At 35.8% G+C, this 17,737-nt stretch overlaps 1 protein-coding gene and 1 long non-coding RNA gene across 30 annotated transcripts in view; both read left to right on the top strand.

Moving 5' to 3' along the window:
* Nucleotides 1–17,737, top strand: part of LOC145894913 (uncharacterized) — a 133,325-nt gene that overhangs the window by 95,753 nt on the left and 19,835 nt on the right. For 23 of the 29 annotated variants that reach the window (XM_082983592.1, XM_082983597.1, XM_082983620.1 and 20 more), the window contains 2 exons: nt 16,293–16,454; nt 17,554–17,724. The exons of 4 other annotated variants lie outside the window; for them this stretch is intronic. In XM_082983592.1, the coding sequence (XP_082839718.1) occupies nt 16,293–16,454; nt 17,554–17,724 (333 nt within the window). The remainder of the gene's footprint in view (nt 1–16,292; nt 16,455–17,553; nt 17,725–17,737) is intronic. 2 more of the 29 variants (XM_082983610.1, XM_082983613.1) reach the window with 2 other exon arrangements.
* Nucleotides 211–4,517, top strand: LOC145894940 (uncharacterized). Its single transcript, XR_014401586.1, has 4 exons — nt 211–620; nt 2,486–2,638; nt 2,996–3,143; nt 3,589–4,517. It is a non-coding gene; the product is annotated as an uncharacterized LOC145894940 (long non-coding RNA).

Here is a 17,737-nt window from a genome sequence, read left to right as displayed (position 1 = left end):
ATGTCTTGTAATAAGTTGGTTGATTTTATTGGGTCCCGTGGAAATGCAAGCATATAACTGCAACCCAAGTCACAAACGTTTCACTAAGTTTTGCTGGTGTTGCATGGACTCATGCAGTCATTCAAACGTGTTACTAAGGAGCCATGTGTAATTTGGGATGACACTGAAGCCTTGTACTGCTTTATTGCATTGACAAAGTTTATGGATGACTGCATGAGTCCACGCAACATCAGCAAAAAAAAAACCCGGCAAAAGAAAGGAAATTAATCCGCTTCGTTATAATGCGGTAAAGTGAGCGCTACAACGTGTAATTCGGGTTCTTTCTCTAACTGACTGAGCTACTGGAACTCAACGATTAAATTCACCATGTGATTGTTCTGCCCTTGTGGCGTCATAATGGATACAATGATGTATTGTTGACATAAAAACTGATTCCAGCAATTTTTTATTTGTTTCAGATGAAGTTGTTTGATCTTGATGGGAGCCTAGTTGATGATGAAACTGCATCTGTTATTGCTTCATGTATTCAGTGGATTGAGAATCTGTCTCTGGAGGCTTGTGAGCTGACAAGTGGTGGAATCTGTAAGATTGCAAATTCCATATCACAACTTAAGAAACCAGTAAGTTGCATGTTATATCAGTGGTTTCCAAACTTTTTTGGGTCATGAAACACTTGGATGATCTGGAATCGTTTTCCACACCTAGCTTTATTATGCTTAAAAATGGAGTTTATTAGACAAAAATACTGGTTGCACTATCTTGGTTTAAAATCTGTCATCATTTTGGCAGAATCTAAAAGTGTTTTGTCGACAAAAGCGTTCCGCACTAATAATTAACATTTCACGATAACTTGTAACACGAACATTTAAATTTCTTCTGGGTTTATATTACAACAGGTTACATAATATTTATAAAAACTTTGTTAGTAGTGTAAGCAAATAAAACTATGGTGCACGCAGCACCGCAAAATCTGCGTTTCAGTTTTGTTGACGTAACACAGTAGCACAAACCGTCCATTATAGAAAAAATAGTAAAGGCGAGCGATTAAGGTATAACAAAATCGCAAAATACAAAAATTCCTACACAATATTTGTACACTCTCCTTTATTTAACCCCAAAAGGGCCAATTCAAAATCTTAAATGAGTTTGTTTATTCCTTGTAATAAGCCATTTGATTTTATTGGGTCTTGTGGCATTGCAAGCAACTGCAACCAAAGTTAGAAATGTATGACTAAGTTGGCGCCATGTTCTTTTTCTGACCACACCGGGGTTGACCACAGGACATCCTGGGCACGAATCCCTATCAGGTTTTCTTAGTATTTGGGTCGGGCAATGTTTGGCCCTATTATTAACCTTCATGCATGACTAATTGCTTATTGACGTGTCCGGAAACATTTTTACGTAGTAGGACCAGTTAAAGATACTCATGTTGTCTTCAAACAATGCATTTCCAATGAAACCTTACTTATTGTGTCTCATGATAGACGAAAACTTATCTTATTCTTGAAGTCAACGGATCCAACAAATGCACACAAGTGTACAATTTATAACATTATATTAGACCTTATTCAAATAGAACAAAAACATAAAGCATCAACATAAACATATAACAAACACAGGCTAGCTTGCATACGCCATCGTAGTCAGTACAGGGTATGCGGTCACACCTCCAGCATCGAACGCATCTCCTGCACGAACTTTGGAACGCGAAACCAAAGGACGCGGTCTGACAGGCGGGCGTTTAAACACCTGGAGGCCTTGCAAAATATATAGCAACACAACCACACCCTTCGTCACCTTTAGGCGAGAAATCTTGGTGACGGCACAGAAACGAACGAGGGTGGCCATTTGCTAAAATCGCAATTTGCACATTACCAACCTCCCATTCTTGAGTCTCTCTCTCTGTAACTAAGCTTTCCGCTCTTGTATACAGTGCACGCACTACAGCACGCTTGTGGGCGATGGGGTTCGCGGACCGAAACGACAGATACCTGTCGGACTGAGTCGGTTACCAGTATACGTTTGCGCGGATAGACCCCCGGTTCTCGCTTTAAATGGAAACATCAAAATATAAAATCACCCCGACGTATTCACGTTTCATTCAGAACTCGTTACTCGTTTTCATGGAATTCAGGTGTTCAAGCAGAGATTTCACGTCCAATCGACTCCATATTTAAGAATTATCTTCCACATTAAAAACAAGATCACTATGGTGCACGTGTCACCTCAAAAAACACAAGTTTAGGCTTTTAATAAGATAACGCAATTATACAAACTGTCGTTTTTGTAAAACTTTCAGTGAGGCATTTCGTAAAACCGGATTTTTTTGTAAAAATGTATGTGCAGACAATGAGCCAATAATGTTTAGTGATTTGTGGACATTAGGTCGATGTTTTTAATATTTTACCAGCAATTATATTTATTTTAAACATTTAATGTCACATTTGTCTGAACATAAGTTCCTAATTCCACCTTTTATTTCCAGATAATGATTTTGAATCTGTGACATAATGCTATATATGGTGATGCGGCAGAAACCTTACTCAAGTGTGTTCACAATATACAAGATGTACTTGCAGTCGGCAGTGGATACATAGATGACGACTTCGAAGAGAGATTTCGGAACCTGCCAGACCCTGTAAGTATGAAAACTAACACGATAATAATATGTTTACCTCATGGCTATTAAGGCTTGTGTCATGTGCAAGCCTCAGGTTGCCATCACTGGGTTAATATAGAGAAAGTCCACATCATCTAATACCTACCATGTACTTTCAGTAAATGTGAATTAAGATTTGGAATAAAATCACACAAACAAACTCGTCTGAATAGAAGTATTTTATTATGTTGGAGTGGATTTTGCGTTTATGGAAATAAGTACACGTCACAAAATATTTGCTTCATGAAGTAATTTTAAATCACAACAAAACTTTCATCAACACTACTGTTATTATAGTTAAACCATGTATGAAATAACCAATCCGTTGTATTGTAGAAGCCAGAGTTGACAATTCGGTAAGAAGTGAATCTCTAACTCCTACTCTCCACTTCAATCCATCCCTTATATTTGGGTTTAACAAATGCAAGTAAATATGATTGATCGATTGGAATTATTTTGTGGAGATCAACTCCCTCCTAAACTGGTAAGAAGTTTTCTTAGTGATGATTCGTCGATGAAACATTAAGTATGAGTATATCCACTTCGCTTGTTAATTGTGAACCATCGACTTGAAAACCCCTTAAAGTCTCTTGCCCCACCTACTGGCGTATTTCCTGCAAACGTTACACCACAAGGTGGTGCATCAGAGTCAGTCTCGTTTGCATGTTAAGGAAACCATTGTTTGGTTAAGGGCCACGTCCGACGATTAATTTCAACAATCTCAACTGAGTTATAGAACCAGAAGCGCTTTAACATTATTGACTTTAAATTTACTGAAGGTTTAATGTATTTGCGACATTTTTTTTTATAGTTTTATAGTCGTCGGTTGTGGCATTCCACACTAAAGTTCAGTGTTTCTCGTCGATATCTTGCTAAGATAGAAATGCCCTGAGCTCTGTTGAACGACAAGTAACAATATATTACTTCAGGCTGTTTGCTGCCAGAATCAACAGAGATTTCTGTCACTTCTCACCAATAAACCTTTCTGCTTCATGCCACGAAGACGAAACATTCCCAAATGCTTCGTAAATATTCTTCACATTTTTCTGTGCTTTATCCAACTTCTGTGTGTTATTTGTATTTACAATGTACGTATTAATACCGTTTGTCTCCATAACTCTCATTTTTACTTCTTTGCCAAACATATAAATGCGTCTCTATGTATCTGGTTTCGTTGAAATTGTCGCCAAGTTTTACTGTTTGTGTTGCTTACAATCAAGGACGTCTTTGAAACACGAATATTTTTGTCTCCTGCTCTGAGTTTCGTCTTTACTTCTCTCTTGTGTAAATCCGTCAACAGAGGTTTATCGTACAAAGTTATCCGCCTTCCTAACAATTTTGAACGACAGATTTTGTGACAATACTTTTACTTCCGCACTAAACATTACTTTCAACATTTACGTGCGACTGATATTAATTTTAGACTGATTACAATCGAGTATTTCAACATTACATTGTTTTCTGATACATTATGTCGTGAATTCTTGCAACCCTTTGTTGGTTTTTGAACGAAGATTTTTTATGTTCGTAACTAAAATGTTTGATGACGAGAACAACCGATCTTCCACCAACTACTGTTCGGTTTTATCGGCGCACGTTTTTATATTTACTTCAAACAAATCTGTGTCTATCTATGGGTTTGATGAAGTTATCTATGGGTTTGACGGGTGGAAGTGGAAGGTTTATGTTGTAAATATTTGAACATTGAATGTTGGTTTTTGTGCAATCGTTATTGTGAATCATTGCTGCTCGATGTCGCCACCCAGCGCTTAACCGATGCTGTCAATTACTTATGGGGAATCCCCGACATATGTTGTAATTCTTGTTTTTTTCAATACAAAGTGCTTACGGTTGGGAATCTGTTAAGTTGTATTAAAAGGTGGGTTACATTGTGCAGCTAGCACCGGGATACGACCGACATTCATTAGGTTTGTTTTTCAATGTTTAAGTGTTGATTTGCCCAATGTCACCCAATACATATTTCTTTTAACCCTTTTTACCACAGCGATTCGAAACCAGGTTATCCTAGCTTTCTGCTTGATAAGCTTGACTGACGTCACCCAACATTATTTTTACCCGATGTTCAGCACGACATCTAGTGTAAGTTTGTGGAAAGATATTCTGCCGTTAAATGTCGCTTTATCGACTGTTACTAAAACAAAACTGATCTGTGAGTTTCAAATAGTTACGGTGCTGAATATTTTCGTTTAAATTTCGTCACCAATTCGAGTTTTCGTTACAATTAAGCTTCAAGAATTCCTTACTATGGTGGTTTAATGCATTTTGTTGAGGAATAATGTTTGGTTGCACATGATGGAAAATGCATTATCTGCGGCCAATTCATGTAAACCGACAACATAGTACGTATTAGTTGGAAACACATGTTTCTTATTACTCCAAGTATAAAAATCTGTGACATGAAGCAACTCGTCCAGATGCGGACAACTTGTACAATTCACATCGCTCCACCCATTGTCGCGTGAAGTCATCCACTTTTCACTTTTGTTACGCCATGTAATCCACATTCACTTTTGTTACGCCGTGTGAGGGAACAGGTAACTTTGATGACGTTAGTGTGTTGTGATTCCAACACCAATTAGGGTTCCCGCTTCCAGCGTGGAGAGGCAACTTTGTGTGCGTTGTTTTCCACTCTAGGACAGATTGTAGTTTTGCAGTTGCTTTGTATAAATGTTTTGTTGATGTTTTGTGCGTTTCGTTGAGGAATTCTGCTTGTTTGTGAAGGTTAAGTGAAGAATATTTAACAGTTACGTGCTTTGATTGGAACGGGTTTTAGGAAAATTAGTCTGGAGAAAAATTGTGCACAAAAACATTGTGTAGTAATGGATTTGGTTGATGACATCACAAAATACTGCATAGTTTGTTGTTAGCGATATCGTATCGTTTCGCTCCAAGACTGTTTCGCTGTCGATCGCCTTTGGCGTGAAATATGAACGCTCGCCATAGAGTTTCGGCTTGAGTATTCTTTCACGTATGTTAGCAGTAACGCCAGATAGAAAAATTATCACGTTCTAGAAGTTGCTTTGCATTGTGCAAATGGTAGTTGATGTTGTGTAAGAGATAACCCGCCTACTCCTTCCTATCCATCCCTTTTTGTCTAATTCAAGTAAATATCCTAAACTTGTAAGAAGTTTTCCTCTCAGAAATGACAACACTCAAAATTTAAGAAAAATAAATTTGCGTGGCAGGAATTTAATACACAACAAATCTCACTAGTGGACATGGTGCCAAAAAATATTCAGCCACAAGGTGGTGCAGCAGAGTCCGGGTCTACAAAATTTTGACATAATGTTCCTCTGTATGAAGGCAGAAACAAGTTTGCTTCCGCATGATCATAATTTTGTCAACGTCATCAGCAACGATATAGTTTACTGATCACACTCAGTTCGGTTCAGTTCGGCTCCAGGAACATAACAATATGACATTTTGGCACTAATTAATATTGGTGATAAATTCGTTGCAAAATCAACTCTACAGTAGGTGTGTTGGGTTTACGTGTAGCGTGAAGACGTGTAGAGTTCTAATACATAATACAGGTGTAATAAACGTTAACACAAGCCGTGAAATATTTTGCGAGTAACCTCCAACGGAAAGTGCATGCTGAAGTTTCAATGGTTTTGTTCAACATTAAAACCTTAATAGTTCCTAAGGACCTGTGCAGTGGGGCGATCCTGCCAATCATGTCTTTGCATGAAACATTACCACTTCCTAAGGTTATTTATTACAACAGTATCACCAAGGATAGGGGGTGAAATGTTGCAGTGTCTCTGGTACTTTTAAGGAAAAAAACTGGGAACAATTGGAGTTGTATACAAATACGGCCTTTGGTTGAGTGTGTTGTGTGTACTTTGTAGCGTGAAAGCGGTAATAGAATAAAAACTTCCTTATAGTTGTAGTCGCAAGGTGTGTTGAAAAAATTAAAGGTGGGTGTGAAACTTAAAACTTGTGGTGAAGTTTTGAGTTACCCTCGTGCTTTCCGCCGCCTTCGGAATCTTCTTCGATCGACAGAAGAAAATTGTTGAGAACTACTTTTATGGTGGCAGAAAGAAGTCACCAAAGTCCAAATATAAAATTTAATATTCCTCCGAAGTCCACGGTAAAGAAGTAGTTTTACCAACAGGTAGGGGTCGACTTTTCCATCGCCGTTACCTTCATATCTGCAATCACCGTCCTCGCTTTTCCACCGGAGACCAACCTGTTCGGAATGGTGACGATTTGGTATTCCTTCAACTATGGTTGCGCCGACATTGGTTGCTCACGTCTTCTACATTCCTTTGATTCACCGCCTTCGACTCAACCCCATTTATCAGGTTTACTTTGCTTATTTGAATCCTGAGTTAAAAGAAACTTATCAGGTGGTTCCCCAACATTTTCGTGTGTGACGCAGTTAGAAAGAGTTGACGTTTGCATTTCATACCTAATGTTTTTTTTGCATTTAAGAGATAAACATGGCCGCTTATGGATGGATTAAGCATCTCACAAACCAAAGCAGCGTGTTTAATTCAGTCAGTTTGCCAACGTTACTTGACTTGGAAGTCCATCAAACACACAAGAATGCAAGCCTCCAGTAAGGTGGTTGTGTATTTTTGGCCTGCATTGGTTTCCAAAATATGAGCGAGAATAAGAATATGAGGTTTTAATTCAATCATTGGTGTTAATAATTGCTTGAGGCATAACTGAAGCTTACCCTTGTTGGAGAGTTAATACCAGTAATGGATAGTAACGAGTGACCCGTCTACAACCATACAAAACCAATAAAGTCGTTTTGCAGTGCCGTCCGTACTGCTCTTTTCCCGAATATGATCATTACGCTGATACCTATGTGCAGGGGATGTGTAGCGTACGCCTACTTCATACGTTGCGATCCGATAAAATCACTAAAGATTGATAAATCTGACCAAAGAATAACGATTTTGTTACATTTGCTTACGATGGTATCGTCTTGATGACAGCGTACTTCAAGTTCGCATACCATCGGTTTCATCACATTCTCAATCATAGAAGCGTTAAAAGGGTCAATAATCGGAATGTTTACATCTTGTATTGAATGATGTAAAAAATATTTTCTATTATTCATCACTTCATTGCATGGCGCCTTGGTTGAACAAGTTGTCTCTCTGGTTTGCACTCGGAAGTCTGATCAACGTAGAAGATTCCGACTCCAAGCGTCTGCTTCCCACTTATACTGATAACTGCACATTTTCAGAGTCACCGTATGTAATGTAACGTACATCTTTCGAACAATAGTTACGATTCTAGCTCAGGCTAGCTTGGTTTCGAAAAATACTTCTATAAGGTGAGAATATTTGTGACCAAACCTACGTTAAAATTGCATGTGTCGATAATAATTAGCATTTGTGAAACTAAACTATAACTAAATAAATTCAATATTATCAATTTACGTCATTAGGTGGCCTGGATTTTTGTCCGCAACTAAGGCTTGTGCCATGTTTGCCAAGATGGTTAATCCAGCACCAAGGCAACATAATTATATTGTCGTATCTTATCTGTAGCGGGAACATCAGCAACGTTTGAAGGTGAACGGTTACAAAGTAATGTGATTTTGTATCTAGTAAATGAGTTGTAGTTGGATGAACGCGGCCCAATACCAGGTCTGATCACCCAGCTTAGTGGCCGAATCCGGTTGCCACGAATGCAAATCTGCCGTTGGAAAAAAATCATTTTGATGTTTTTGTGAAATTGTTTGTAAGAAACCTGTTGAGTAAAAATACACTGCTTAAAAAACTAGAAAATTATTAGTTGGCAACGGTTGCTAAGAACCTTAAGCTTATTAGATGCACTCTTGTCACTGGAGGCGGTATTGATTAAATGTAAGAAATAATTCTCTCGCATCCTTTATTGACATTACGTTGTGGATTTTTGTCGCCATCATCAGATGTTCGTTCCGCAGATAAAAGTTCTGTTTACTTCGTCACCAAACAGTTCGTTGTTCGGAATGGGAAAGTTTGCTTTAACTGGTTGATGATTATCCTCCGGGCGGGTGTTTTATGAGTAGAAGGTTCTCTTGCTTTCCAGCTTCCTTCTGTAAAACTAAGTTTACGTTTGTTGCGCATAGTAAAGATCAGGCTTTTACGAACTTTAGTAAATATCACCTTCCTTTTTGTATGTTTCCAGTTAAAAGTAAAAAAGCTCCACCCCCTACTTCCATAAAAATGATTTTATCTGATTTGATTTTAAAGTCTGGTTCAGCGACACAAAGGGCAAATTAATGTTGTTGGCTTACGACGTTTATTTTTAAAGTATTTCCACCCCAGCCATAACACGATTGAATGCTGATAATTTTGTAAATGTCCAATCGATATTGAGTGTTGGCATGGAAACAGGACGCACCTAAGTTGTTTTACAACAGAACGGAATATCGTTTTTGTCAACAATCATTTGACCAGTTTGTTTATTATAGGCGACACTTAACCTCTAAGTTTATCGCTTACACAACGCTAACGTCAAAATGTTAACCCAACAGGGTCTTGATTGTTGGAAAATGTCCACTTGCAAAACTATGTATTATTGACACTTGGTGACGCCTACGTGCCACTTTCCTGTTGGAATTCACGCAGCCAAAACCGACATCGCGCGTTCAGTTTCTTAGTTTTTTTGACTTTTTGCATGTCCTCTCAGTGCGTTTCATTGCACCAATGTTGACTGGCAGTTTTATTATGCATGCAAGTTTGTTGCTAAAGTAATTATTATTTTTTTACAGTTCAGTTTCAAACACATTTTGGTATACTTTCTTAAGTATCTGCACTAGGAACAATGGCCTAGTGATATGAATGACAATACTACGATGTAATAATGATTTTAGTCAAATCAACTGTAATTTCTAACAACGCTTGTGTGTTTCATTAGCACTCGTACTATGAATTAATGTGGTGTTCAACGATCAGTATTTCGTTCTAGGCAAAATTACTTTTTCAACACATTTTTAACATTTTAGTTGTATTCAGTTTTAGTTAAAGATTAATCAGGATTACCCACAATGCTTTGGTTTGTCACAAGATTAAGTTCCTGATTCTGATGAGTTAAAGTAAAACAAGGTGCAAAAAACATAGTTGCATAAATAACGGTAATTGTTGTATGAACAGAAGTGGTAAACCAGCATGTTTTTAAAGGTTACTTTTTTCTTGGATTTAAATATATGCAAACTTGTTTAAAATATTTTTGATGATTTCTCTGTGACTAGATCTGTAAATAATGGTATGTAATAAGATGTTGTTCGGTTTAAACAGTGAAAATTCCAGAATGAAATTTGTCTGTTTGATTTATTGTTTAATTACTAGTTTAAGTGGCAGCAGCATTGCTATAATTATTTTTTGCCCTGTTATAAAATATTGTTATAAAAACATAGGCCTTTTGTGTCATTTATAATGTTAAAGGATTTTTGTCTGTTCATTGTTATGCAAAAGACAAGTATTCAGTTGTTGTTTTCAAATTAGATATATTTGTTTTTTTGACAATTTAGTGAGAGTCTGTTTGATTCAAGCCAAATACCAAATCTTTACATTTCTTTGTTTGATGATTCTTGCAAAATTTGTTTAAAATGTGATTTTTTAAGTAGTCTAGTGGTGATTTTGAGGTGATAGGATTTGTTGATGTCATACTGTTTCCAGTATGCAGAAAATATTGAATGCATTTGCTATATCAATAGGTTTGCACATTTAAATGTTTTTATCAAGGATAGAACATGTGAATTGTGGTTGTTTTTTTTTACAAATTTTAGTATTCCAATGTTTTTGAAGTTTTGGTATTATGTGTGGAGCTTGGTGATCTGCTCTAAGGTGGGTGTTTACATTTGATATGGAGAATGCAGTGTCCAATGTAATGAATGTCTTGCATAAACTGTTCCAAGTCAAAATGTATGTTTTTAGATGGTTTGGGAATAATTGTGATTGTGATGTATACTACTAAAAACACTGGCATATGATCATATATGTCGTAATGTAAGATACCTAGGGTGACGTTGTGTGTAAAGTCATCAGTGTGAATGTGTTTGAGAGTTGACATGTTAGATGAGGGTGCTGTGTGGTTTGGTTTGTTGATAATTTGTTTCGCAATTAGCAATTGTTTGTGTGACTGAATTTTGAAACTGTTGTCTGTAATGTTAGAATTTAAATGTATGAATTTAAAACAATATTTGATGCTTGTATATTAGGTGGCCTGGATTTTATGTCGCTATTAAGACCATTAGTGCCTCGGTCATTGAAAATTAATGAATCGGTATGTTTTGGAAAGTTTATTTTATGGAAACTTGTAATTTATTTGTGATTTCGCTTTGACTGGATCTGCAAATAGTGGGATGCAATAAGTCGTTGCTAGACTGGTTATATTAGATGGTAAAAATACAATGTTAAAATTTTGTCTATTTCATTCAACTACTAATTTTTCATTCTCCATTAATACATTGTATTGGATATTGTCAAAAGCAGATGTGAATGGCATTGAAAGTGTGTTTTATGCTGTTACTAGTGGAACAAGATGTGACATCAAACGTCTCTTTGGTGTAATTGTACTAGTGTTGCTAAGTTAATATTGGTAATCAATCACCTTTCAATATTAATATTTAAGTCTCAAATTACTAGTTTCCAGTGGCAGTAGCATTGTTATTTTTCTTTTTCCATCTGTTTTTTTTTCATTAAAATATTGTTCTATATTATTGTGCTATTTATTAGAATGTTAAAATATGTTTGTCTGTTCATTATAAATAAAAAACCAGCATTCTGTTTTGCAGAAAACTATTTTTTGTCACACATTAAAGAAAAAAAGTTGAGTTGATCAAAACTGTTTTACTTTGGCATCAACAACAACCAGAATGGACCACAGTTGTGATGGTAACAATTCAAGTACAGACCAGAACAAAGAAAGTCAGGTATGTCTACACTACTTCACCATAACAAGTTTTTCGTGTTCCAATATTATGTTAGTTTCGTGTTCCAATATTATGTTCCAAATGATCTTTTGTCAGGAGTGGAAAAAACAATGATGATTTAATAAATACCAATTAATGCATAAATAAACCAACAACTGACTTATATGTGTTTTTACCATCTAACCTCTTCCATAATTTTTAAAAAGGATATACATGGTGTTAATTATTATTACAGCTGTAGTCGCCAAGTGGAGCAATCATGTCATTGCATGAAACGTTACTACGTTGTCACATTATAGTGGTAAAGACCCCCTACCCTACGTACATGTGAAGGTTGTAGGACAAGTTGTGTACCTGCACACTAGTGTACTATGGTCACAATATACCCTGTGAAACCACTGAGCTCCTGCAGCTGCCTGGTTGGCCTTTAAAGAAAACTGCTTCCAACAAAAACAGTAGCAAAATAAATTTGGGCTAACCCAAAAAATTAAGACTCTACGATTGTTTTGATATCAATCGCACAAAGAGCCTACCCGTACAAAGGAACAATGTGCGCTAGTGATAGGGAAATACTATGACATAATAAAGCATTTAGAGTCTAAATGTCAACTGTAATTGTCAATTGTAGACATATCAATTGTAATTACAAACAACACATGAGTTGCGTTTTTTTCTTTCAGTAACATTCCTTCTACAAATTGATACAGTTTTATCGATCGGTATTTTGTTACAAGCAAAAAGTCATTTTCATTATGTTGTGTACATTGGTCTTGATAAAACAATGGCAAAAACAAGTGCTTGTTATGGTAGTGTTTGTAGCAGTGTGGTATCATTAAAGATGATGTGAGAAAACACAAAAAACTTAACCACTGTATCACACAACTATTATTATATGCTCTAATAAATACTTGCTTATTGCTAGTAATTCAGTTTCACATGAATATTAAAATTAAGCTAACATTTGGTTTGTCATGTCTCTAATTAATAGTAAAATTGATTAACTTGTTGAGGTGCAACGCATCACACCACTGGCAAAACAAGGATATAATTAGCAACAAACAATCTATCATTGTTCCATCCAGCAAGTATTGTTTTGTGCAGGAAAGTCCTAAAAGGAAACGTTTACGATTGGGGAGTTCCGATCAAGGTATTCTGCACCAAAGGGGAATGATTCCTGATCGAATTGCACAACCAGCTTTGCGTAACTATGAACAAAGGAGTGATCCTCAACCTATCGCACAAATATCTGATAGTACTTTTTCAGGAAACCCGAAATTTTTCATAGCAGCACATGATATAAGTAAGTTATAAAGTAATTCTGTTTTGGGTTTTATAAAGTTACCTTAAATATTACAGACATTTCGGAAAATACTTTAAATGACAACAAAAATGGTGAACTCAGTCAGGGTAAGTAATATGAAAAATAGCAAGATTTTGTTGTAATAAGTTGTTAATGTGCTGATAAGAGTCAATAACTAAAAATCCCCTGATAGCTGTATGACTTAACTGAATATTTTTTAATCTTTGAATCAAGTTTGTTTCATTAGTTTACTTATTTGTAAATTAATTGATAGTTGAATAATCTTACAAATAAATAAAGTATCCTGGAAATAATATTTTGTGTGTAAATCCATGTTTTTATTTATCATTTCAGTTTTTTTTTTTGGACTGGAAATTCTATGTCACAATTTTATTTTAGATGACTTCAAGCTGATTCAAGATTTGCTGCACAAAAGTGCTAAAGACCAATGCAGCAACAAAAATTTTCAAGTGTTGACTGGGCAGCATATTGAAGTTTGTGAACTGGACATAGCAGATAAACCAATAAAAGCAGTGAACCCTGCCAGATCTACAGAGTTCTACTATGAGGGTGGTTATTACAGTGATGAAGATGGACATTACAACAGGAGACAAGATTATGAGACAATAGACTTGAAACAGGACAGTCAAGTATCAGTTGAAGAATTATTTGCTAGAGCAGAAATTGTAGCAAAAGATAGAAAACAGCCTCAATTTGCAAACACATTAGCATTAATTGGACAACCAGGGATTGGGAAAACGACACTATCCAAAGTAATAACTGAAAAAGCAATGGATGGTGCAATAGAGAATGTTAAAGAAACTCAATATTGTTTTTACATCTCAGTGAAAAACATTGACTTTGATACTCCCACAACATTTGTTGATTTTTTGTTGAAAAACTCCTTATTTTTGGACTCCTACACAGATTCACCGATAAAGAAAAACAGTGAAGCTTGTTTTCTCAAAATGCTAATATCAGAAAATGTATTTATTACAATGGATGGCTTAGATGAGGCTGCAGCAGATTGGGATTTAGAATTCAAAGCATTCGATCCCACAAAAGAGAATAAACCATTACTTTATATCTATGCTCTCATGATGGGTAAATTGCTCAAAGATGCAAAGAAAGTTTTCACTTCACGACAGAAGCACTTTTTCTCAATTGATGCAAAACATCGACCATTGTTTGTTGCTGAGGTTATGGGTCTTAGTGAACAATCCCAAGAAAAACTTTGCAACCAGATTTGTAGAGATAGGGGTGCTGAAGTGTGGAATGTCATAAAAGACAATCCCAACTTCTCATTTTCTTGCTATGTCCCAGCAAAATGCATTTTTATTGCCTTTGTCATCTGGAAAAGTCTTAAAGAGGATCGTGATGGCCGATTTCACTCTCTTACTCATGTTTTTGCAAATGGATTCCAATACTATTTTAGGCAGGACTTTATCAGGGGCAAAAAAAGGAAAAAAGAAGAATATTTGAACAAAATAGCTAGATTGGCATGGAATGGTTTTAAAGATAGCAAACTTGTTTTTACTCAGGATGACCTGAGAGAAGTAGGAATTGAGCCAGATACATTAAGGGGGCTTCTTACAACATTCGTGACTGATGAAAATTGGAACATGGCGTTTATGGATTCTGATATTAAGAGCTACTTTTCACATTTGATTTGGCAGGAATATTTCACTGCTTGTTACCTTGTCTTTTTTTTGAGTGTTGAAGAGTTTTCTAAATTACTTCCCCAACTTAAAACAAACAGATGGGAAGTTGTTGCAAAGTTTGTTTTTGGACTTTGTAATGATAAAGCTAATGAAGCTGCAAAAGTTTGTTTCAGCAACATAAAGTACAAAGAAGTTGCTGAGAAAAAAAATCTACTTAAGGGGTTCTGTCGCGAAGAACTACAAAAAGAAGTTGAGGAAGAAATGCTAGTGCGAATTTTCTCATGGTTACATGAAGCTGACAACAAAGAATTCGATAAAGACTGTCTAAATTTGTTGCCAGTAACATTTAGTCTGAAAGGAAAATTACTTCTAACTGATGTTCATAGCATTGTTGGTGTTTTAAACAAATCCCCAAAATCGTACAACATAAACATTTTAGAGACTTGTCATTTTTATCATGGAAGTTTGAAAGTTTTGTTGAATCAGTTATGTCAACGTATACAGGTATGACAATATATCATATTAAGAGTTTTTTGTTATTGTAAGAACTAAAAACAATTTTTTTGGAATTGTCAATGAGACATAAATTTGCTTTACAGCACCATGTTTACCACTAAGAAATATGTGAATATTCGTTTCAGTTGACTGAGCTGCAACTTCGCACAGTTAATGATGAAAGTGCATCTGCTATTGCTTCATGTATTCAGTGGATTGGGAAGCTGTCTCTGGCGAATTGTAGGATGTCAAGTGATAATTTCTTTAAGATTGCATATTCCATATCACAACTTCACAAACCAGTAAGTTTTTTTTGAGTTTTGTGACCAAAATTTTAGCTGTTCTTGTTAGCTAATTTATATGGTCATATGAAAGTAGCAACAACTGTTCTGGATAAAAATATATTTCCCCACACGAGTAATATTCATTTTTTTCAGTAAATTTGCAAAAATGTGTCTAAGACATTACCAGGTATAATTATCAAAATTTGGCCATGGCACATGGTACAGTCCCATGATGTGAATAAAATGTTCAAAAACCAAATACTTGTGAAGCTACATAGTGTCATCTTACAAGGCAATAATATTTTTTAATTTCCCTTTTCAGATGGCATCATTGAAACTTGACGGAAACACAGTTGATGATGAAAGTGCATCTGCTATTGCTTCATGTATTCAGTGGATTGAGGATCTGTCTCTGGGAGGTTGTAAGATGACAAGTGGTGGAATCTGTATGATTGCAAAATCCATATCACAACTTCAGAAACCAGTAAGTTGTATGCATACACAAAATTGGTGATCGTCGGTGACTTCAGAAAACTGTAGCAAACAGCAATGTTTTACAAACATGGAATGCAAGTTACTCTAAAGTTGTGGGCAACAATGTGTCCCAAGTGTAATTTACACACACAGTACTGCTTTGTGATGTAACTTTTATTGTAAACTCTATACTGTAGGCTCTTATGCCAGTACTGGTAATATTTATTAAACTATTCTTATTGTGGTTGTTAGACAACTATCAACAAGCCCTAAAGTAGTACTTGCTGATAAAGGTACCAATATTTTTCCAAAAGATCATTTGGTATCAATAACATATATGGCAGCATCGGCAACCAATTTAGTTTCATTATGCAACGTTGCTAGTTACATTAAACTTTTAGCTTTCACTCTGTTGGGTGACTTTTTATAACAGTTTTTAAATCTTTGCCAGTCGGGATGTTTAATTTTTTTTTTTGCTATGGATGAGATTCGGCTTGTAAACATATTTTTATTTCAGATGACGTATTTGAGACTTGATAAGAACACGGTTGATGTTGAAAGTGCATCGGCGATTGCTTCATGTATTCAGTGGATTGAGAATCTGTCTCTGCGATATTGTGAGATGACAAGTGTTGGAATCTGTAAGATTGCAAATTCCATATCACAACTTGAGAAACCAGTAAGTTGTTTGTTAGACCAGTGATTCTATATGTATGTTTCAACATCTGTTCGCATGACTGCAATGAAGTCATCAACTTTAGGACTTTTAAATCCAGTCAGCATTGATTTGTGCTAAACTTGATTTCGGATCTCAAAAATCTAAGTTTAAATTGGTTGGGCATATTTTTTTGGTATACAGAGATAGGGAACCACACTAAAATATTCAGGTAGGGATGGGTAATTCTGAATAGCAAATCCATAGGATTCGAATCTTAAACTATCCGAATCCAAATTGTGTTCAAACCGAATGATAGGTTTCGTTATTTCTCTTCTATGTACGGTAACTTTCCGTATTTGAAAAATTAATATAAGCCTTCTTTGTCAGGTACACTGATAAATATATTTGATAAAAACGTACTGGTAAGCCAGAGCGAGTTAAAGGTTAATTCCATTGAAACTCAGAGCCGCAGACAAATTATTTGCTTGACATTGAGTAATACAAGTCGCCCTTGATTGTAAGCATCACAAACGGTTGCTTAAACAACTTTATAAGCCGCTGCTTACAATCGAGTAAATAAGGTGCTACGGTTGTGACGTGCAGGTTTGACAGCCACAAAATTACGTTGTCGCTTGACAGGCAAGCACATAGAGAGCCTAAATATATTACAGTGCAATAAATTTATTCTTTGATTGTGTTTTGTTGTTGGAGTCATGTAAAAAAAATGTTTTTTTGTGCTTCAGTGCACAAGCTAAAACAAAAACAGAATAGGGTTTGGTATTCTGGATTCGATTTAACTATTCCAGATTGTTCTAGAATAGTGTATTATTCTATATTGCCCATCCCTACAGAGATACTCCACAAACTAAAAAGCAGGAAGCGGCTGCAAAACTGTGGATTGCCAACTTCTGAACTAAACTATATATATTTTTATCCTAATTTTGACATATTAACTGATTAAATTCAGTTGTTATTGTTTGCATGGGAACAATGGGTTGCTGGAATTAATTTTGAAAAGTGTTTCTAAAAGTTTGTTTATCGTCCTTTTTTAAAGATAGCAAAAGATGTTTTGGGCTTTCAAATGTTGCTTGTGTGAAACCACATATTCCAATCATTACAGATGGAATCTTTGGATATCAGTGGAACTCTGTTTTCCAAATCTCAATTACCATTGATCATGGATGAAGCTGTCCACAAAAATGTTAACAAGCTTTACATGTCCAAGTTTCAAATATCAGAGGAGGGCATCCATAAGATTGGAAAATGTGATCTTATTTCTTGCATTTCAAAGGTTACCAGCATTT

This window comes from Ascidia mentula, chromosome 3 (assembly GCF_947561715.1).
Source record: "Ascidia mentula chromosome 3, kaAscMent1.1, whole genome shotgun sequence".
NCBI lineage: Eukaryota > Metazoa > Chordata > Ascidiacea > Phlebobranchia > Ascidiidae > Ascidia > Ascidia mentula.
This window is presented reverse-complemented; position numbering and strand designations above follow the sequence as displayed.